The sequence below is a fragment of the Epinephelus lanceolatus genome, chromosome 12, assembly GCF_041903045.1.
Source record: "Epinephelus lanceolatus isolate andai-2023 chromosome 12, ASM4190304v1, whole genome shotgun sequence".
Taxonomy (NCBI): Eukaryota; Metazoa; Chordata; class Actinopteri; order Perciformes; family Serranidae; genus Epinephelus; species Epinephelus lanceolatus.
The window spans coordinates 22417907-22442349 of NC_135745.1; the positions used below are offsets into that span (position 1 = coordinate 22417907).

The 24443-nt window shown below is 39.5% G+C and overlaps 1 protein-coding gene across 1 annotated transcript in view; it reads right to left on the reverse strand.

The window, feature by feature from the left end:
• The window catches only part of marchf11 (membrane-associated ring finger (C3HC4) 11), a 28418-nt gene extending 4279 nt beyond the window's left edge, over positions 1-24139 (reverse strand). The window contains exons 1-3 of the mRNA XM_033650168.2: positions 22736-24139; positions 7502-7657; positions 833-1025 (exon numbers count right to left, since the gene is read on the reverse strand). Coding sequence (XP_033506059.1) covers positions 833-1025; positions 7502-7657; positions 22736-23089 — 703 coding nt within the window. The 5' untranslated portion in view covers positions 23090-24139. The remainder of the gene's footprint in view (positions 1-832; positions 1026-7501; positions 7658-22735) is intronic.
• Between the last annotated feature and the right edge of the window lie 304 nt (positions 24140-24443).

Consider the following 24443-nt stretch of genomic DNA (forward strand, 5'->3'; position numbering starts at 1 on the left):
GGTATCTAAAGGTCAGTGTCAAGCTCCAGGAAATATTCTGAATTGGGTACTGAAATTAATCATTTTTCTTCAACACGCTTCATCTTTGTCTTCTACCTCAGTTTATGGTTTCTATGATTTGAAGAACAGCTTTAAACAATTCCCAGACAGTTTTTATGAGTGATTTTGGTGGTCAAATGTGAAGGTCACTGTGACCTGGTCCATCTCATTCTTGTTAGGATCTTATCCTAAGATATGTATCATCCTATATCTTTGGACGGACTTCTAGCCAGAAGTTCAGCTGGTTGCAATGTGACATCCTCACCACTAGATGCCACTGGATCCCCCTAAATCTCACACACTGCTCCTTTAATGTTGCATAATTTGCTAGAACCTAAAAAAAAGAGGGCTCAGGTTTAGGCCACAGTGTAACACACTACATCCACAGCAGTATCATAAAGTGCAATTATGTGTCAGGTTATAATGGGTGTTGTTCACACCTGTATAAACATGAGTGGATGTACAGTAGGCTGGTAGTCAAGCAGCCTGTGAATGACGAGGAAGAATTCATGAAACAGTTGATGCCAATAACCAAATGCAAGCTGTGATTTCAGCACTCTGCCTGAACTAACGCTATGCTCTATCTGTGCTATAGATTTTGTCTTGTGTAACCTAGATGGAGGAAAAAAGGGTGCAATCATCTTCTTTTCCAATGCACAAATAAAATCAAGGTTTCACAGAGGGTTTGAACAGTTTAAAAAATCTGAACTAGATCCTACTGGAAGTCCAGGTTTTCCAACTTTAAGTTCTTTAAACTTCAAATTCGTCACATGACTCATGACTCCAGGCTCACCTACGCAGACCAAGTCCATGAAGCCGTACATGCCGTAGCAGATCTGGAAGAGGACGTCACGTCGCTGCCAGACGGCCTGCGGGCTGAGAGCCGACCACAGCAGCCAGGAGATGCTGGCCACCAGGAAGAGGGAGCCCAGGAACACAGCGATGATCTGCACCTTCTCCACCAGGGTGATGGTGATGGACTGCCACTGCACACAGAGCGGAGAGAAAACCCACGTGACTGTCACTAAAAACATTTTCTGATCTGCTCTGGGTAAGGGCTGGTTAGGTTTGTGACGATATGTCAGTGTTGTGTTTACAGCTTGTTTCCTCTTCCCCCAAGGCACCAAAACAAAAGTTAGCAGGTTTAAGGGGTCAGAAAAACAAACTACTACTGAAAGAGCCTGTCCTCTCTACTGTCCTACAGGCAGCTGCCGACCTGACAGACAGGACCCTCGCCTGACTGGAAAACCACATCAACCAGAACTGGACGGGTTACATCACAATGCAGGAACACAAAATCAGGAGGACAAGAGGAGGACAAAAAGTCACGGAGAGAACAGATCTGTGTGCCAGAGCCAAATCATTAACAAGAGAAAATAGGAAATGGGAGAGCGGGGGAGTTGAAAGCAGAAAGCATAGAATAAACAGCTCGGAAAGAGAAAATAGTTAATGCTGAGTGGATGATTGTGGAGCTGCACGGTGCTCGTTTCAGAAGAAAAGACTTTAGGCAGAGTGAGTGGACAGAAAGCAGAGCTCTGCTGAGCCTCAGCTGTGTTTGTTCAGTCTGCCAGTGACTCAAGTCCCATCTGGAGTGAACAGATCTGAAAAGGCCTGAATGTTCTCCAGTGAAAGAAACGATCCAGGATGCAGATATTTTAAGCCACAGGAGTGTGTGTCTGTTCAGCTTTAGAGGACTGAAGGAATTCTGACACTCCAAACTGACAGAAGAGACCAGAAGAGAGCACAGACTCAGTGATTCAGCAGGTTCACAGTCCACGCTATGTTCACCTCGAGCTTCCAAACTCTTTACTGAATTATTTTAGATGCACTGTGGCTTTCTCAATTTAGCAGAGCAGGAGCCTTTAAAAGTACAATTTTGTGTTGCACTGTCTTCTAAAAACATCAAGGGGTGGTCAAAAATCAGAGCAGCAGAGGCAGAAATGTCCTGAGTTACATGGCGAAAGCTTCAAAAATACTGAATGCGACATTCCCCATAATGCACCCTGCCTGTTAAATGCTCACCTCTTTAAATGCCACACCACTAGTTTGTTACTCAGGTTTTCTGTTCTTGTTGAAAATTTTAAAATACTTTCCCAGCGAAAATTGATGTAGGCAATTAATTTAAATGTATTAATCACAGAGCATGTAATTATTTACATTTTTTAAATCACTTGACAGCCCTAGTTACCAGCCAATGTCAGAGGACAAACACAAACCACAGAGATATTTCACTCCAATTCTTGTTTTTTGTTGTTGGTGTTATTAAAGACTTATGTATAAGGCTTTAATAAATGTATAAACCATTAATAGAGTTATTAGTTAAAGGGTGTCCTTATAGAAATGGGTATCAAAATTTCAAACCTGTCATAACTGATTTTTTGGCCACATGGGGGCAGCGTTATAAGTTGTATATCAACCCAGCTGCCAGAATAAATGTTGGCATTGTACCTTTCTGCAAACCATGGATAAATTACTTTGAATGTTATTATGCTGCAGATACATCTAAACTTTAATTCACAAAAACATTATTGTTAACATGTAGTAAGGTTTAAAGGGATAGTGCACCCAAAAATCAAAATTCAACCATTATCTATGCTGAGGGAGCCCATGTCTCACGGTCTCGCGCAAGCGCGCACAGGTGAGCACGGTGCTCAGAGAAGCAGTTAAAGCTACAGGCTGCAATGAGGCTAGAAACAGAGTTCAAATGACGTTTTTCCAAACAACTTTTTATGTAAGGTCTTCAGAACACTTGGATCACTACGGACGAGCAGTATGGAGATATTTTGTGGTTTCAATTATGTGTTTTTGGACGTTTGAATCTGGGATGCCATTAGCCTCCATTAGGTGGAGTTTTGTTGCTACCCCCTCTCCCCTTGGATCTGAGCAGTTAATGGGTGAATTTTCATTTTTGGGTGCACTATCCCTTTAAGCACAAAGGGCACTCGGTAATGGCTACATAAAGATCATATTTTGGCTTAAAACACCCAGTTCTGGGGGCACAACCCCCACTGGAAATGCAGCAATGTGTCGGTAAAACGCAGCCTCTTTCTGTGGTACTACCCCGTCTGGAAAAACAGCCGCAAGTCGCTACAAAACACCCACAAAGGTGTGTTCGCTTGCTGCGGCAGGTGGATTATGAATACAGTTCATCTTATGTTTTTGTTTCTGTTTTTCACTGTTTCATCACTGCAAATGCAACTGTAGCCAGTATCTCCTGATCATTATCCTCATTTATATTTTAAGAAGCTATAAATTATATTCAGCCACAAAATAAGTCTGAAAAGCTGCAAATCAGAACGGAAGTACAGAGAGTTGTTGCATAGAGATGATACACCATCTCATCTAGTTGCATTGGTGTGAACTGGCAGGTGTTTAGAACATTGCAAGTACTTGCCTGTTTCAACGCATCATCTCGTCACGAAATTTGGTCTAAACTGGCTTCACTGTAAGGCTTTTTTCACATATAGTCCTAAAACAAACTGAACTCAGTCCTCTTAGAGTGGACCAAAAAGTGGACCAACAGAAAAGGGACTCAGTTCTTTTTGTGTTCACATTGTCAGTTCATTTAAAGAGGACTCAGTTCTCTTTCTGGTCAACTTTAGCTCTGATGGGGCCTCAGTCTTCTCACTGTTCACACTATAGCCTATATAACCTTCCACAGACCACACTACTCCTCGGCCTGCGTCCTTGCAAGCGTTACAGGCTGACTTGGTTTTGTCTATTTTTTGAAGCATCCCAGTGCAACAGCATGTGATAAAGAGGGCTGAATACAATGGCAAAGAGCAAAGTGAACCTGGAGCCCTCTGTGTTCACAAGGCACAGGCTAAGTGAACCTCACCATAAACTTGAAGCAAACCGAAGTTCAGTTCATTTTAGAGGGCTCTGCGCTCTCTTGGAGTGTTCACATATGAGCAAAAAATGCTGAGTTACTGCTCTAAGTCCGCTTAGAGGGCTGAAAAGTGTGAAAACACCATAAGACTATATGAGTAGACTTTGTATTTTTGTACATAGACTATTGTCTGTTTTTATGTGGTATGCTATGGACCTTGCTCTATATTCTTAATAAAGCATTACTATTATCATGTGCATAGATTATGGAATGACTAAGGCATTTTTGGTTTTATATGGAATGTTTGATCACTTATGATTGGCTCAAGCATGTTATCACTAATGCATAGCATTCATTTTTCAGCTCAATCTCAGCTGCATTTCTGCTTTATCATTGTGGTTGAAGCTGTAGAGTCATGCTGTAAATGGACTGAAGGTTTGAACTCTGCACGGTTGACGTAACACCTCAGTTTCTACTTGGTGTAAACACTTAAATCATATTTTAAAAGAGTCATTCATAAAAAATAACAATCTGCAATTAAAAATGTGACTTTTTAGGGGGTGAGGAAGAAGAACAACTTACATAATAATAGAGTAAGTGCATTTCTATATTTGGGTTTTGGAAATGACTTTCAGCGAAGCATTTTGCAGTAAGGGCTCTGACAGAAGCAGGTGGGTTTACTTGTTGTCAGCTTGCCAGTGAAAACTGCTTTTACCAGTTCAGCTCTGTGTGGCTGTTTTCCTCCACCAGAGAAGCTGTGAATATTTCTGAGCATAAATCCAACCGGTGGGTCGATACATCAGTGATTGTAAAAACAATCTCTTGTTAATGCCTCCATAATAATTTAGAGAGCACGCTCCGAGGGGGGAAACTGTAACCTCAAATGTTTATGGCTGTAAAAAGTCGTAAAAAAGCCAGAGAGAATAACGGCTGCAGTTTGATGTCACATTGCTTCTCAGGCATTTAAACAACGAATGTGAACAGTGTTGGTCAGGAAGAAGAGGACCTGCTTTTTCATTGATAACTACGAGATCTCAGTCTATCATTTAAACCTCCGTCTTCATACAAAGCATGCGTTCCAACAACATGTGACCTCAGTGTTGATAAATCAGACAGATGGGCATTATATGGGCAGTGACCTAAAACACTTAACGTCTCAAACATGTCTTTTCATGCGTTTCAGTGGTTTCTCCAGAGCACCACTACAGACAAACAACATTTTTTTAAGATAGAATCAGATCCTTGAAACCAGCTTTGGTATTACAGCTCTGTCTAACTGTTCAGTTCCTCTCTCCATACACCTTGCAATGAAGTTGGGCAAGACACCTAGACCAGACCCTTTGACTGGTGAGTGAAATGATTAGAGGTGAACCTACAGGCTTTAAAGAGGAAATGGACAACTACCCTTACCTTTCACAATAAAAGCCCTAGACATGTACACCAATCAGCCAGAACATTTGAACCACTGGCCGATGAAGAGAAAAACATTGATCATCTTGTGACAATGCAATGGGCTGTTGGGAAACCTTGGGTCCTGGCATTCATGTGGATGCCACTTGATGTGCTCCACCCAACCAAACTTCATTGCAGACCAAGTAGCCTCCATCATGGCAATAACACTCCTTAACTGCTGTGCCCCAAGCAGGACAATGCAACATGCAATTCTATTAAAACTGCTCAGGAATGACCCTAGGAACGTGACAAAGAGCTCGAGGCATCAACCTGCCCTCCAAATTCCCTAGATCCCAATCTGATTGGGCGTCTGTGGGAAGTGCTGCTACCACAGAGGTACTGATCCACAGTGAGGCCTCCTATGATCGGACTTGGCTCTGGTCTGTCAAGGCATGGACACAGATCCCAGGAGGTGTCCTGTGATGTCTGGCACCTCTGAGTCATGTGGATTGTGAGGTGGGGTACCATCACGTCCCACAGATGCTCGATCAGTCTGGCGAATTTAGAGGCCATGAGCAGTTTTTATGGTGTGGCATGTTGCATTGTACTGCTGGTCAGATCCAAGTCCGATCTGCCGTGGGCCCTCTGACCTGATGAGGCATGGACACGAGACCTCTGGGAGGTGTACTGTGGTGTTACACTAAGAGGCAACACAACAAATAGCTTGAACAGTAACTGCAAAGAACATACATTCCTACTCTTTGGTAACTAGGGATAGCTACTGATAGCTACTGGGAAAAACAAAAGCACTATCCTCTTCCTGTTTTGGTTGTGCAGTGATGGTGCACTGTAATGATATTAAAGCAAAAACCTGTGTATTGCCACTTAAATTCAGACACATCACCTCAGAGCACATTCAGAAACCACATCTAGTTTCCTACCAACAGTCAACACTGATTCCTTTTAACCATCGTCACCATTTCTCCCTAACCTTAACCAAGTTGTTTTAGACTAAATCCAGCTAAACCCAAATCATAGAGGTGGTAGCTCAGACTAGGGATGCATGATAATTTCAGCACCTCATCAGTATGGGCGGATATCGTAGTATATATCAGAATCGGCCAACATGCTGAATGCTGAATGAATATTACATACATTGAAAAGCATTGTATTTCATGTCTCCATCTGCTGGTGAGCCACCATGATAAGAGTATGCATGTATAATATGATGTTAATTCCACTACAGTAGAGACTTGATGATCACTAAGATTAGGTGGGGGATAAATGGATATATCGATACCAGTTATCGGCCAAATGAGCTTTATATATCCGATATCAGCAAAAAATCAAATATCCCGCATCCCTAGTTTAGACATATCAGTCATATCAATCTTTTTATAGCAGCCATTTGTAATGGTTTTGGTAGCGACTGACCAATGATGTTGTCCCGTTGAGAGGAGTGCCAGGTCTGAAAATGTCCTGCAAGTTTGGAGGACCTGTCTGAATGAACCATTTTGCATTAAATATGAAATCGATTCAGGTTTTGATAAACAATTAATCCCATTTGACTTTGAAATCTACTGTTAACAACCCTAAAAGGCAAGCATGTTGAAGCCCCTGACAACTGTTTGTTATGATTATATGTCTTTCCTTTAATTCTGTTTTATTTATTTTTCTAGTAACTGCTGTTTTATATAACCACTGTACCTTTCACCTCTTCTCATCTCATTTAATACTTTCATTATGATGAATATCATGTTAAGAAATTTATACTGAGGCCAGTATTTTACTGAAAAGGTGTGTGCTTCCATGGGGATAATATCATGAAGTCTCGTGTCAGTGTACGGTTTTCTCACTGCCATCATCACCAGCCAGTTCAACAGATTCTCTAACTGAGGGAACTTTAAAAAAGTCCTATTATGCTAACTTTTGGTCTACTGGAATAGATTTATGTGCTTTAATGTTCAAAAAACACATCATTTTTCTTATACTGCCCATTGCTGCAGCACATCTGTCTGAAACCCTGAAACACTAAAACCAGAAGCCCAGTCTGCTCTGATTGGTCAGCTCGCATGGTCTGTTCAAAGTTCAGTTTGTTCAGTGAGTAAAAATGCTACATGAAACACTAAAGAAAAGGGAAAACCCCAAAAAGCACAATAGATCCTCTTTAAATAGAGAGGAACTCGCCAATGAGATCAGCTGCTGTTTCCAAGTCAAAGCCGCCCTTCTGCCGTGTGTTACCTGCCAAGGTGTCTTCATGTTGATGGCGATGACATGGAAGCGATAGCAGCAGAGCTCGCAGGTCCAGCAGCCCCGCTCGCTGATCCACTTCAGCAGGCAGTGCTGGTGGGTGTAACGCACCGAGCCGTCGCACCGACATGGGTTCAACAGGTCACCCTGGAGGCCAGAGAGAAGGGAAAGGTCGTATATGAACAGAAATTAAAATGGGGCCAACAAGTAGTGGGGACAAAATAACAACAGCAACTACGACAAAAAGAAATACTACAATATGGCAAAGATTTATTCATGTTTACATATAAGCAAATAATTGTATGATTCCTTGGACAGCAGTGGATTTGTACCTTCACTCCCAAAGGTGTTGATGCTGTTGCGATTCCTTCACCTCTGATCACCATCAGAGGTCAGTAAAAACTAATTTCAGTGACTTGAATCATCATAAGGAGCCTGATTTATGTTTTGTGTTTGTAACCTTTTAACAGAGGTTAAACTTTGCAAAAACACTGGTCTTTTAAAATAGGTTAGTTACTCTAGTGAGGTAAATGCCAGCTAGGATACTTAACCCGTTTGATTCCAAAATTTTCCCCAACATAAAACTATCCAAATCATCTGTCACTGATAACCCTTTGAAATAATCAATATTTATTTTTTTAAATTTTCATGGAAAAGTAGGTTTTTTTAAATTTATTTTTATTTTTTTGGATTTTATTTATTTATTTAAAAAATGGGACAATATGTATTAATAAACAATTACTTGTAAATACATGAGATTATAGCCAGGCGGCTAATTTCCGTCTCCAGTCCCATGGCAGGTTGATGTTAAACACAGAGAAGGCAACAATGCCAACAATAAGAAAATAATCTAAGTAAAACAGAGTAAGACAAGCAAAGCAACATACACAGAGACATAACAGACCAAGAGTTGGGAGACCATAGGAATTTTTAGATATCAATTTATAAAGTGCCTGAGTGCTAGTTAAAGTGATGAGTGCGAGAGTGCCAAGTGCTGAAGTGTCTGCTTGTTTAAGTACTTGTTATATTGCACATTGCTCAAAATTGCACCAAATAGTAAAGTGCTTGATTGAATTGCACGATGCCCATAGCACACAATTGCAGGTGTGTGTCTAAATATGTAGGTGAAAAAGTGTTTTATGGTCGGTCACAATGGTGACCAGTGGGATAATGTGCTGCATCTACCATTTATTGACAAAATTAACATGATCTCCCATGCAATCTGCAAAAGTCATATATATCCGAGCTCAGTTATTAACACATCTGTCACTTGCAGTTCCCAGCATTGCCACTAGAATGCTAGCGTGCATATATCACCACTTTGTCAATGGCTTTTCACATTTACATATTTACATATATATGATGTCCAAGGACAAGCTATCAATACCATGACATCAATAAAAACATATGATTGGGTTTAGGCAACAAAAACACGTGGTTATACGTTTACAAAAAATCATCTTGGTTTGGCATTCGGGAAGCAGACGCTTGGCTCCCAGGTGAAAGTCATGGGTTTGTTGGACCAATCCACCATCCCTCCTACCCACTCTATACGAACTTTCCCGCTCCTTATATCAGGTCATCACCAGCAGCATTTCAACCTGATTGCGCATCAATTTAAACTGCAAAAACACTGGTATTTTAAAATCAGTAACTCCTCCAAAATAAATGCCACCTAGCATGAAGGTCTTGATACCCTAAGTAAATGAAATGACAGCAGAAATTACAGGGGGAAAAGATATCTCCATACGACTGCATGCTTTGCACAAGTAACGGTGGTACAAAGTTAAACTTGTAAACTGCAAAAATTCTGGTCTTTTAAAGTCAGTTAGTTACTCTAACAAGAACCCTGTCGTCTTAAACAGTGTTCTTATTAACAGCAGAAGGAGTTCAAACTCTGTCCTGGCTTTAACAACAAGCACAGAGGCTTCAGATTTCAGCCTGTTTCATCATTTAATCATCTGTAAAGAAGCTTTCCTTTGGCACGCAGGTAACAATGTAACATGGAGGCAGCGACACAAAGACTCCTATAATATTAATATTCCTATCTTGTCTGGTGTTTCTATTATCTTGACCACTCTCTGTAGCACCAGTGACAGATTAAACCTCAGAATCTTCTCAGAAATAGAAAGAAACTATCTGCTTTTGGGTCGATAGTAGAACAGTCTTCCCAATATTAATCTTCCATCCATTCTCAAGGTCTACGTGTCAACTTTCCCATCATCTAAAAATCCTTTCTTTAAGGCCTCACTTTGGCCTTTTCTCCCAGCAGGTCATACATCAAAGAAAATACACGACTTGTTCACCAGAGGGCTTTACCAGAATCGCTCAGATCAATGATCATTTCTCAAAGCTACAATACTTGCGGATATTAACGGCAGGATGCAGCTTGACATTAATCATCACAGCCGTATCTATTTGTTCGGCTGTTTTTTTTTTTCCCCCCCTTCCTCGAGGCATTCCTTAAGCAGCCATTACTGTAGCTTTGACCCGCCAGCAGGGCTGTGAGTGGCATATTAATAGTATATTAAGGTCAGTGGTCAGGCAGCTCGTTTTTCATCATGTCATATTAACCTTGTGGGTTTAAAAGGACCTCGGAGGCTTTCGCTTGACTTAACTGAAGCAGGTCAACAATCCACTGAAGCCGTGATTGATAAAACCAACATCAAGGAGGATTTTAATATGTTTCAGAAGTCACTGAAGGGACATCTGATGAAAGCATTCTACCTATTTTAGTACTTTAAAGGCCAATGGATTCTGGAATCTACTTGAAGGTCAACAAGGCGTCAACTGAGGGGTGTTTATGGGAGTATACTATATCCGTGTTTTTCTTTATGACTACAGAGAGGCAGGAAACATGGAGGGAGAAAGGGGGTGATGACATACACCGAAGATTCTCTGTTGGGAATCAAATCTATAATATTGCAGATACATGGTATATGTTCTTCACTGCTCGACCACCCCGTTAAAAACACAATATGGTACATGAAATTTCATTTTTGTCCCTGAAAATAGCAGCTTTAGATCAGAAACATCTTAACTCAAGGTTAACTTACGAGCTTTTTACATTGCTTTCAATATAATGTCATGTTCTTCATCGGTACACAGTTTTTATGTGGCCAAAAGCTATTCTAAAAGTTAATAAGTGGACCTTGAGTCAAGATTATTTTGCTAAAATAGTGTAATAATTTCCCCAACAGTTTCAGCTCAAGGTCAACTTACTCACTTGTTCTGGAGCTTTCGAGCAAATCTCACAGCCTTCACCAGCAGATGGAGTTAGCAATGAAAAGGAGTTTGTCAATTCCCCGATTCAGCTCTCGAAAAAGCTAATAAGTGGACCTTGAGTTAACATTACATTGTTGAAATAGTGTAATAGTTTCCCTAACAGTCTCAACTCGAGGTCCCCTTCTGGAGCTTTCGAGCGAATCTCACAGCCTTCATCAGGAGATGAGGAGGAGTTTGTCAATGAGCTGGACCCTGGGTTAAGATTATTTTGTTAAAATAGCATGATCTTTTCATAAACAGACTCAATTCAAGGTCCACTTACTCACTTGTTCTGGCCCTTTTGACCGTATGTCACAGTCTTCATCCAAAGATGGAGTTAGCAATGTAGAGTTTGTCAATTAGCTCCCAAAAAAGCCAATAATTGGAGCTCAGGTTAAGATAAGAAGCTAGGATAATTTTCAAGACAGTCTCAACTCAAGGTCCACTTATTCACTTGTTCTGGAGCTTTTGACTGTAGTACATTGTCCTCATCAGCAGACACAATATGAAATGCAGTTAAAAGCCCCTTAAAAAGATAGTAAGCTCTCCTTAAATTCATATAATTTTGTTTAAGAACTGTAATAATTTACAGAATTAATCAAGGGTCATTTAAAGAGGACCATGAGATGTGGTTTTAATCTAGTTAAAAGTCTAGTCAGTGAACCTTTAGTTTATTTAAGACTGTTCGTCCATGTTGGCAGCAGATGTTGGCCGCTGTTTTAACTATGAAGCACGAGTTTAGATTTTGTCAACTGCTGTTTCCAAAGTTAGGAAGGATCTCTTAAGTTCAACTGTGATCGAAATTCAAAACAGCAATCCACTGACGCTAATTTGGCCTTTTCTGGTGTCAAATAACATTTCATTCTCACTCTATCTGCACAGACATGAATATTTAGAGTGTCAAATTTCTGTTTTGCAATCTTCTTGATAACTGGTGAGCTTGCCCAGCCTGCGGCCTTGTATCAAAATCAAATATCAGTCTGGACCCGGAGGCAGAGCTATTAGATTAGCTCTGCTAATAGGCTATAGCCCACGTTCAGAAGACAGGATATTCACTTAGGCATTTACAGCCCTGACTCCTCTCTTTCCCTTAAGCTCTGGCGGGGATGAATCGTCCCTCATCGAGGCTTGCTGTCATGAGCCAAATAGGCCTGCAGAGTGTCTGATTTCAGAGACGGATGGACAGAGGGTCCATTTGTCCCTGAAGGTCTACATCTGTCCATTCACTCCATAAAGACACGCAGACAGTCAGACTGATGCATCCACTGAGGATGATATTTGTTATACATAGATTATATTTCGATCTTTGTCATCCACTTCTGATATGATGGATGTAATGCAGTTTGTTTCATTGTGTATTGATCGTAAAGCTGACCGATACTACCTCAGTTATTGATGGGAAGACCTGAACTGTATGGAAGCCCATTTCTGCCCGTTGTGTGATGATAAAAATAAATAAATACTGTAACTCAATATAATGAGAAACTTTCTCAAAATAATGAATTAATATCTCAGAATAATGAGGAACTTTCTTAAAATTATAAGAAACTTTATCAAAATAATGAGTTGGTATCACAAAATAATGAGAAACTCTCAAAATAGAAAACTTTTTAAAAATAATAACTGACAAAAATAATGAGCAGCATTCTCAAAATAATGACTTCATGTCTCTAAATAATAAGACACTTGCTCAAAAATTAGTAATGTCTTAACAAAACATCAATCAAAACAATGACTCTATATCTCAAAATAATGAGAATCTCTTAAAGTGAAAAGAAACTTTCTCAAACTAATGACCTAGTATGTCAAAATAATATTTTTCATTACCAAAATATTGACCTCATGTCTCTAAATAATGAGAAACTTAAAAAAAATGAGAAACTTTCTGAAAGTAATGGGAAAATTTCTCAAAATAATAACTGACTTATGCAAAGTAATGTCTCTGTATCTCAAAACAATAACTTGATATCTCAAAATAATGAGAAACTTTTTTGAAATAACAACTCACTTATCTCAAAAATAATGAGCAGCATTCTAAATAAACATCAAAATAATGACTGTATCTCAAAACAATGAGAAACTTTCGCATAAATAATGACTCAGTATCTCAAAATAATAACTTGGTGTTTCTAAATAATGAGGAACTCAAAATAATAACTTACTTATCTTAAAATAGTGAGCAGCGTTCTCAAAATAACAAAACAGTATTGCGAAATAACGACTTCATGTCTCTAAATAATGAGAAACTTTCTTAAAGCAAAATGATGAGAAACTTCTCAAAATGAGAAACTTCTTTTAAAAATGATAACTAACTTCTGTCAAAAATAATGAGCAGCATTCTCAAAATAATGACTTGACATCTCAAAATATAAAAAATATAAAAGATAAACTGTCTCATAAATAATGACTCGGTATCTCAAAATATGAAATTTTTAAAAAATAATAGCCGACTTCTCTCTTGTTTCTCTCTCTGACCAACACAGAGAGACTAATGCATGCTTTTATAACTAGCAGGCTAGACTACTGCAATGCTCTCCTTTCTGGTCTACCCAACAATACAATTAATCAGCTGCACCTGATTCAAAACTCTGCAGCACGAGTTCTCACTCAGACCAGAAGGAGAGCACACATTATGCCTATTTTAAAATCCCTGCACTGGCTGCCTGTTAGTTTTCTATTGATTTTAAAGTTCTTTTATTAGTTTTTAAGGCACTGCACAGGCTTGCACCAGAGTATATCTCAGAGATGCTTTTATTTTATGAACCAGGAAGGCCCCTCAGATCCTCTGGCTCCTCTCTTTTAACTGTCCCACAAAGGAGAACAAAAACATTTGGTGATGCTGCTTTCAGCCACTATGCTCCAAAACTGTGGAATAATCTGCCGGAGGATCTGAGAGGAGTCAGAAACACTGACACTTTTAAACGTAGGCTAAAAACCCATTTTTTTTAGTCTAGCTTTTATGTGGTGTCCTACGTTAGTTCTATTGTTTTATAATTATTCTATTTATTACTTTTTATCTGTATTTGTCTTATTGCTATTTCCCTGATTGTTTCTATATCTTATTTTATTCTATATTTTATCCTGCATTTTATTTTTATTTTTATTCAGTGGTCTTATCTGTATTTTTCTCTTTTTATTATTGCTATTCTTCTGACTTTGATTTTATATTTTATCCTGCATGTTATTTTAAATATTTATTTATTTGGTAGCAGCACAGTAGTTTTGATCTTGTTTTTACCTTCTATTATTGTTTTAAATTATTATTGTATGACACAGTATGCATTAGTTTCCCAGTCCTTTTTCTGATTTTAATTTTTTATTCTCTGTATTTTTCAATAGAAAATGTAAAGCACTTTGAATGACACTGATTTGTTTTGAAAGGTGCTATATAAATAAAATTTGATTGATTGATTGATTTGACTTATTTCAAAATAAGAAACTAGAAATTATTTTAATAAAGTTTCTCATTATTTTAAGACACTTAATAGCTCAAAATAATGACAAACTTACTTAAGATAATGACTTAGCACTGCTTCTTCTTATTTTAAGATACTAACTACTTTTGAGAAAGTTTCTCATTATGAGACACTAAGTTTCTATTATGAGAAATTTATCATTATCTTGAAATACTAACTTATTATTTTCAGATAAATAAGTCTTAATTTTGGTCATGTTTTTCATTATTTAAAGTTTCTGACTCATTTTTAAGATGTTCTCATTATCTTGAGACACTAAGTCACTTTTTTGATACATTTTCTTGTTATAACTATAAACAGTTTTAAATCTAATCCACACAGGAGTAAAAAATATCTATGCTTATGATACTACAATGTGTTTCATCACCATTATTTTAGTTTCAGCTGAGACTTTTTGGTATTTCATGATCTAAATGTTGATTACACCCTGATTGGAATGATGTTCTTATACGTGCTGTCATTTATTCTTTAAATTGCTCTTATTTTTTCAGTCTTAATGCACCTCTTCTTTTTATTCAAAGAACTCTGAATTGCCTTTGTGTTTCTACACATTTGGGATTCAGTGCAAAACATTAATTTTAATCATCTTTTATAATGAAAGTGCCAGCTACAAATACAAATTTTCAGCCATCTGAACCTAATGTATGAAAAGTAGAGACCCTGCAGTGTAATCTCAGGTCCATTTCTGACTCCCTCCTCTCAGGTTTCATGGCATCAGGCTGGACTGTATTCACATTTTTAAATCTGGATTTGGGTCGGAATCAAATTGGGTTTTTTCCGTGCTGAGTTTAACATGTTTTACAACAGCCAGGAGCTCTTATAACAAACCTGCTTTACAATGCTGCCTTCAGTTTATCAGAGAATTTACAGGAACATGACTAAGCAGTAAAATGAATGAATACAGTTTTCCAAAAAAGTGTTAATTGGATGCGTTACAGATTATTAAACACCCACATGTCTCTTACAAAACAAATTAATGTTGATAATAAAGGGTTGATACTGCTGCTGGTCTGATCTGTGCAGCCAATCAGAGATGTCATATCAGCTGTGAGACAGTGTTTTAAACGAGCCCTTATAAGCAACTTTTCAGCACTCTCAATAATGTTGATTTTACTTTTTTAAATTCTTATCACTTTAACATGATTATTCCTGGATTAACACACTGTCAGGTCAGAATTACTTTACAGTCTGGACCTCTTTACTATGTATTTGTGTAACTCAGAAAGTGTCTGGCTCCACAGAGATCTGTAAGACTGCTCTACACAGATAAGTCCTTCTTAGTTTTACTCTGAGTCTGCTGTTAAGGAAGATTAGACCAAAACAAACTCTGGCAACTTTGAAGAAAGAAAAAGGAGAGCCAATCTACCTCAAAGCTACCTTTGAACTAACAGCTGTGTTTTCATGGTAATAATCACGACACTCACTTATAACTAACTTAAAAGTGCAAAATCTGCAGTTTGCTCGAGTGTTGTGACTGAGTTTATTTAGGGGTAATATTTTAGTAAAATCTCTGGGTAGCTGTCACAGAAACATGACAAATGGAAGCAGCTTTGTTACCCCAGCAAAGACGTCAAATACAGTCGCTTGGTCAGTGATTTCCGCATCAGACACTGATAAGAAAAGCCATTCTTTTGCGGCGGTAAGATATGCCGCAGGGCAACATCAGTTTATAATGCTGCCAGATGGCATCAGTTTGAAACGCTGCTGGAAATCAATCTAATTTAAGGAGCTGGAAAGTCCCTACAGGAATGGGTCCAACAAACTCTGGACTTTCACCCAGGAACCAGTTGATTACTTCTGTATGAATTTTGAGCCAAACCATGATGTTTTTTTTTCTAAACCTAACCACGTGCTTTTGTTGCAAAAGGGAATAAATATAAATCTGAGGTTTTTTACCAATATTTTAAGTTTATTTTGAAAAAGACGGTATGAATCTAAAGAGTAGAAACTGTACGTTTTCTGAACGGAAGTGTGTTGCGCACGAGTTAGGAGTGAGAATATGTTGGCTTTGTCTGACCTTTCCAGCGAGCAGTACAGTTCAGTTCGGTGCGATTTTTTCCTGTTTCTACTGTGAAAAGTTGTGGATGGTACCAGTGGAATTGTTCCGTATCGTCCCCATTTTTGGTCCCCCCTCTGTTGGGGTACCTAGCACACAGGTCTGGTACTAAAAGGTGGAGCTGTGAACACTGCAGTCTGTTGATTGGTCAATAGAGAACGGTCACTCTGCTCAGGGCTGAGCTGTGGCTAGTTCTGAGGCTTATGTAACCACTGTTCATACCGTGGAGAGATTAATGAGTAGACTAACTATAAAATGTTACTTAATGCATGATTTTATGGCACTGCCGGATGGTGTCAGTTTGAAACGCCTTTTGCAACAAAAGCACAAGGTTAGGCATAGGAAAAAAACATCATGTTTCGGCTTAAAATTCATACAGAAGCAATCACCACACTCCCGGGTGAAAGTCCAGAGTTTGTTGGACTCATCCACTAAACTAGGTCATTTTCCAGCGGAAATAATAACTGTACATTTCCTGTTGAAACGGAGGTGTATTTTGAGAAGACACAATTCATGTAACTGACGTAAATTGACACAGCGTCCCAGAAAATCAACAACAGACACACCCAGGATACCCAGCGTGTCACATGCTGACGTCAAAAGTCCACTGAACAAGGCGCAGTATGTGACGAGTTGGGAGTGAGAATACGTTGGCTTTGTCTGACCAGTGAACTTAGTTGTATTCTGATGTCTCACTTTTTGTTAGATATAAAGTAGAGTCAAACTGTGTTTGTGAACCAGACATTTGTCTGTAATATAAGCTACTGTGAACATTTAAAATGCCAGCGTGGTTAATGAGGCTGGTGAGAAGCCTGCGAGAGAAATACTTCATCACTCACCCTGACGTCTGACTCCGAACCCCATGTGGTGAGCTGTCCTTGGTGCTGAAGTGTGATTGTAGCTGGGGGCTGTTATGCAACTCGATTGTATTTTACTTTCAAAATGAAGTTACCATTTTCTTTCAAGGACAACTTTTGTTTCCTTTTTTTGCTGCAGTACAAGTTGTTATTGGGCAGTCAGTGGCTCCAAAAGTGAGGTTTGTGCACCTGGGGACAGACTCAACAAACTGATACACAAGGCCAGTGACGTGATGGGGCAGAGCTGGACTCTCTGGTGGCAGTGTCACAGGGGAGGATGCTGTTTAAGATACGTGTCATCTTGGACAATGTCTCCCACCCACTCCATGACGTGCTGGAGCACATTCAGTGACGGACTCATTCCCCCTAGATGCATCACAGAGCACCACAGGAAATCATTCCTGCCGGTTGCCATCAACCTGCACAACTCCTCCCTCAGTGATTCAGCAGCTCTGAGTCAGTAAACTTGCATTTGGACTTTTTTAACCCATTGCATTTATAATTCATAATTATCTATCAGGCACAATAATTCAACTGCCACAATATTTTTCACCTCTTAAATGTTTATATTAATCCAACATACAATGCACATAACTGCACATATTTCTCTTGTTTACTCTAATTCTGTTGTTGTTTTATTCTACTGATAAATATATTGTATTTAAATTTTCACACTTACAGCCTCAGCACAGTGATGATACACATTTTATTTTAATAATTTAAGTTTTTATCCCCATGGTGGCATAATGCACATTTTATTTCTATTTTATTTTTAGAATAAAAATTAAAAAAAAAAAGAGAAATTCTCTCAAAATAAAATACATTTGAAAAATAATAAGTGACTTATCTCAAAATAATGACTTAGTATCTCCAAATAATGTCAAACTTTCTCAAAAATATGACTGCATGTCTCTAAATAACAAGAAACATTCTTAAAGTAATAACTGATGATAAACTTTAATAAAAAAAAAAATAACTGTAGCATAATGCACATTTTATTTCTATATTATTTTATTGCTTTATATTTACCTACTTTTAGTACATACTCATATTCTTACTTCTTATAATTCTCTATTCTTCACATCGTAACGAATCATAATTTCCTCTCTGGGATCAATAAAGCATTTCTTATTCTGATTCTCCAGATATCTTTGTCAGGTTCAAAGCTGTCATTGAGCAAAATGAGGAATAATTCAGTGTCAAAACACAACTCCTGACCTCATGTAATAACAACCCAGTCATGGAGGAAGTGGCAGCTGGTCACACTTCCTGTAACTGGGTCTAGTTTCGCTTTATAAAGCACTGTAGCAGTGATGATGCAGCATGTTTAGCTTAACTGTGTTAGCAGCAGTATGTTAATGTGGCAGCATGTCGAGGGAGGACTCATTTTAACTGTAGCTGGGTCGTTTCTAATAGTGGGCTTCATGCAGGAAACAATATATGAACACATTTTCTCTTATATTTATCCACAATTTGCTCTTATTGAGTTGGTGCCCATTGATTTCTGTGACTCACCAATGTTTTCTTATTTTTGCTCTTCTCTTTAAAAATTTAACTAGTGGTTGAAAGCACTTTTACCAAGATCGGAAAAAATCATCTCGTCTTCGCCGTCTGTAAATTGTTGTTGGATGAAAGGAAGCACAAGTTTTAAATTTGAGGAACATAAAAAATGTCTAAATATCATATAATCAAATTTAGATTATTATGTTTCAGAGTAATTATAATGACTGGATTAATACATTTGTAGTCTAAAGAAATACGACTATACTTTGTCCATTCATCCCAATTACTCTAATTTCAGTTACTGTGCATCCCTCTGTTGACCAGTGCTGGAATGTAACTGAGTACATTTACTCAAGTACTTTACAAAAGTGCAAATTTGAGGTACTTTTCCTTTACTTGAGTATTTCAATCTCACTTAACTTTCTACTTCTACTCCACTATACATCAGAGGGAAATATTTTTCTTAATACTACACTACATTTAGTTGATAACTCCAGTTACTTTACAAGTTAAGATTTTTCAATTCAATTCAATTCAATTTTATTTATAAAGCCCAATATCACAAATCACAATTTGCCTCACAGGGCTTTACAGCATACAACATCCCTCTGTCCTTAAGACCCTCACAGCGAATAAGGAAAAACTCCCCAAAAAAAACCCCTTTAACGGGGGAAAAAAAAACGGTAGAAACCTCAGGAAGAGCAACTGAGGAGGGATCCCTCTTCCAGGACGGACAGACGTGCAATAGATGTCGTACAGAACAGATCAGCATAATAAATTAACAGTAATCCATATGACACAATGAGACAGAGAGAGAGAGAGAGAGAGAGAGAGAGAGAGAGAGAGAGAGAGAGAGAGAGAGATGCAGGTAATGACAGTAGCTTACAACAACATTAATGAAAGTAATAATATTATAGTTATAGTTCTGGCTACTGTGGTACAATATGTTGAAAGTATGTATTTTTGTACACAAACTACATGAAAATATAAAATTATTAAAATGAAAGGTTCCAGCTTCTCGTATTCATGTTTGAGGTTTTGCTGCTTTTTCTTTTAATTGCTTTAATCTGTTAAACTGACTGAAATTTTCTGTGCTGAGTACTTTTATTTTCAATACTTAACACATCTCCCTAATTGTACTTATATACTTTTACTTAAATAACATTTTCAATGCAGAACTTTTACTTGCAACGGTGTGGTATTAGTGTTTTTATTTAAGTAAAGGATCTGAATACTTTCTCCAACGATGCTGCTGACATAACATTTACAGCATCACCAAATGCTTTGTCATTGCTGGTTTTTAATTTTCTGTAACACCAGTACGACACTCACGAAAATCATGTTTACTTTGTTTAAGATTATTTAACAGTACGTTGATTTCACTACTGCAGAAGTTCTTCTTGTTACAGCCTTTTTTTGGTGACAGCTTTCCAATTCTTGGTCATATGCCTGAGAATTGGCACAAGGTACAACACCTGCCCTTATATAGTGTATACGGGGCGTTACCTGTGCTAATAGGCGACTTATGCTAGAGTGGGATTCATCTTTAGCACAGCTGTTTAAGAACAGATCTGGATGGTATCCAAACGTTTGTTGGATCTGGAGTTGACTTGAATCCCGTGTTTTGTTTGTAAAATCTGCAGAAAAACCTGAATAAATGTAGCTTACATATTTGGTTACTTTTCCCCACTGGTAACTCAGCTGATAAATAGTACAGTGGTGATGCTGAGGGCCTTATGAGGGCCCCTCGAGGACCCTTGAAGGTCCCCTGCATTCACTTCTGGAACTGCTGATGTAGCTCTGTGCTGTCCATGGTGCTGAAGTCACTGCGGCAGTTCAAGGACATGTTGTTGCTACATGTTATTAGTGATACGACTATTATTTTTGAGCTGTTTCAAATGAATATTCAGATATAATGTGGGTAACTTGTTGCTATTGTTGTTGATTTCTTGCTTTTTGATTTAGTAGTTTCTTTTTATTTATTTGTTTTTGTGCTCTTTCATCTTGGCTTTTTAATTACACAGTTGTTTTACATTATGATGTAAAGTTTATTTGTGTGGACCCAGGGCCGTAATCACCTATTTAACATTGGGGGAATCACCCAACCCTCAAGGGGGGTGGGTGGGGGAATTCACCCCACGATAAATTTCTGGAAACTTAACAGCTAATACATCTGAAACTCTACATCAGCCCCAATAACTGCAATTCATGCCTTTCCTCCATCTTTGATCCACCCTAGGAATAAAATCAATTCAAGACCGATATTTTAATAACACCTTTGCTTCTTTTCAACAGTTATCTGGAAAATATGCCCTACCTAAATAACACTTCTTTAGATTTCTTTAGATCAACAAACATACGTTCATATGTGTCTCATATGTTTGTTGATCTTGAAGAAGGCCCAAAGGCCAAAACGTCATCAAAATAAAAGAGATGCATATGGAGCCAGGGTGTGCGACACTTGTTGTCTACAATAAAGTCTACTGCCAGTGATCAGCACCTCATTATGGCTGAATCCAAATGTCCACCCTCTGGACTTTTGTGGACTGAACCCTCATAGACTTCAGTTGTACGTTGTGTGACACATTTACTGTCATCACGTAAAGTCTGCGAGGGCAGAGACCGCAAGCAGCCAAATGGCAGCCCTCAAGACTGTTTTACTCTTTGCCGTGGAAACGTTCAACCTTCAAATACTCCTGAGACCCTGTGTCCTCGTATGACGTCATCACATTTTCGGTTTACTGCACCTTATACTTTATACTACTTGACTTTGACCTGTTGTCCTCATTTGTGGACACTTTTTGTGCCATCTAGTGGTAGTAAGAGCACAATATCCACAAAAGTGGACAAGACCTGATCACATTTTAGGGTTGAAACTTGTTTATTTATGGTTAATAATGTTTGTAGTTTGATATGGCAACAAACTGACCAATTTTAGCAACAATAACAAGATAAGATGTTGTTAATTAGGAAGTACTTGTTCGAAGACACTGGGACTTCACTGTTGTCTCGTTTAAGGACAATGGGACTTTATTATCATTGACAGTGTTCAGGTTTTCATGCCTATCAGGTCCTACTGATCCCAAATAGCTAGGAGAAACTAAAAATGTATAACAAACCAAAGCTCAGGTCTCAGGAGGTTATATATGTCATATAAGTTAATGAACAGTGCCTACTCATCTGTCCCTAAAAATAACAGGATATAAATCCCATGTAGAGCCTTTTTTTGTGACTAAAGAAAAATGTATTCATACATCTCTACAAAACAGGCTACACACATTCAAAGACAGAAATGTTTGTAACTAAGGACAGGACTATAACTCAATAATGTGGGTATAACTGACATTAGAAGACCTTCTTTTGTTGTTTTCCAGCAATTCTTTAGCCTACACTGCACGGCCTGATAGACTACAACAATTAAATGCATTGTCATTCCCTCTACAGCCTATACTTCTACATATTTCTGTATCATGATGTGGTTGGATATTATTTCTGGCCTACACAATTCAAGTAGCATTTTAATAGGCTTATCTACCAATAACTAGGCTAGTATAACATATATCTTATATATGTAATATATGCAGTAATTATATATATTATAATTACTGCCTAGTTGGGAACCTGAAAAGAGTTGTTGCTACCTTGTTAGTGGCCAATGGGAATCCACATGAATAGGCTAAATAAAAAAAGAGAGGTGTTTTTCCAGATGTAACTTTTGTGCACTATCACAGATGATTTTACACTCTCAAGTTTGGCTTTGTTTAAGTTGGTCTCCACATTTATTTTTGGTTGTGGTTGGCTCTCTTCATAAGAGAACTACTGAAATCCGTCCAATCAGGCCAGCATCCAGCATGTCAGCCATTGTGAAAGCAGATGAGTTGCTGCTGTCAGCCAATCAAGGTCCAGCACTGTGAGGACTGTGCCCTCACCTTCATTCAATTTAAATCATCTTCCACCATTCACAAAAGCAGGACTTTAAATCTGATAAGGCTACAGAGAGCAGATAAAATAAGACCATCGTGGATCAGACCTGTTAACGCTCTCACCTTCACATCAGTGGTACATTTACCTGCTCTGCGCCTTGGAAGCAGATCCGACAGCTGGGAGTGGGGATGCAGGTCTCGCTGCTGCAGTTTGAATGCATCGCCTGCTCCTTGCACGGTCTGCCCCCCACCGCCCCATCCTCACTGGAAAAATTCCCCCCGTCGTTCCCCTCACATGCATCCCTGCAGCTCCGGCCCTCCTGGCAGCCCTCTCCGTCCTCCTCCTCCTCCCCCTGCTCTGCCTCGTCCTCATCGTCGGGGTGCCGACGTCCTTGGGAGCCGTGCGGTTCGCCTTCATCCCAGGTGTGGCGGTGGGTGATGGCAGTGCCTCCCCTCGCCTCCCCACCAGCTGGAACCGCCTCTCCCTCCTCTGTGCTCATAATAAAATGAAAAGTCGAAATAAAATTGCATAGATGCCACCCGACAGCTCACACAGTATCCACCACCACTGCGACGCAGGGATGTGATGCAGCCTTTAGGCTCCCAGATCACGGCGCTGTCGGCGGATGTGCCTCCGCTCCGTGGATACCGAACCGAGCCGTGCTCCTGTAGCCGAACCTATGGTGTGGCAGCCTGGCAGAGCTGCGGATCAGCGGCCGGATCCCCCCGGTTCTGCGGCCCGTCGGTCGGCTGGAACCGCCTCATGCGCTCCGGAGACCCGGGGAGCATTTCCAAGCAGCCTCCATGCATCGCAACGGGACTCAGCCGTCCTGAAGCGCCGGATTCCCCCCTCTCTTCCTCTTCCCTTCCTCCTCCTCCTCCGCCTCTTTAGTCCCCACCGAGGATGCTGACAACTGCACAGCAGCGGCGGGGTAAGGAAGACCGTCCTCCAAACGGGACAAACCCGGGTTGAAACCCCCCCCTGATGTGTCCGAGCCTTCACCCTGCTGAGGGGCTCTTGAGCAAGGATCCTCAGCTCCAAGTTCTCTGATGAGTCTTGCGCTCTCAGGAAGCAGAAAAGACCATTTCCCCGGGGAGATGACCAATCAATCACATTATTATCCCATTAATATGATGGAGGAGATAACTTTCCAGACCCATGCACGCACTACTTCTGCACAGCCGGCTGGAAGAAAGAGATGAGCTGCATCATATTCACAGCAGCAGCAGCCCGGCCAGTCCGCCCGCCTGCCTCAGAGAATACTTTATGTGGTGAGATGTGGAGACCCGCAACACCCTCCCTGTGTTAAAGGGGTCACCTGCTGGGTTACAAATGCCATCATTATCGAGGGTGGGGGCTTCAAGCGCTCTGAATTTTAAAGAGGCGCCTCAGCCTATAAATGATGGAGCTATTAACTCTCTGAAGCCTGTGGTTCTCTGAAGGTGGCTGGTGGAGAATTAGGGGTCCACTAAGGGGGTCTGCGAGTATATAACACATCATGCTTAGCAAATTTAACTTTAATGCAATTAATGAAATACAAAATCTGTATCAGCTCATATTGGTGGCTTCTGTCTCTTTAATTTGGGTTAGGTCACTGGGTTTATGGAGTTCTTGGTGTAGATGAGGGATCACAGGGGTCCTGACAGGGTCACAGTGTTTCTTTTAGGGGCTCTGGCTACTTAAGAGACTCCTGATGGGGTTCCTGTGGTCTTTGGTGGGGTAAGAAAGATTCTTTAGAGGCTCTGTGGTTTCCTGATGTTACTGGGAAGCTTCTTTTGTGGGGTTTTAAGGGTCCCTGATGTGGTCACATGGATCTTTGAGAGTTTCTGAAGCTACATTTTCTCTCCTTCTCC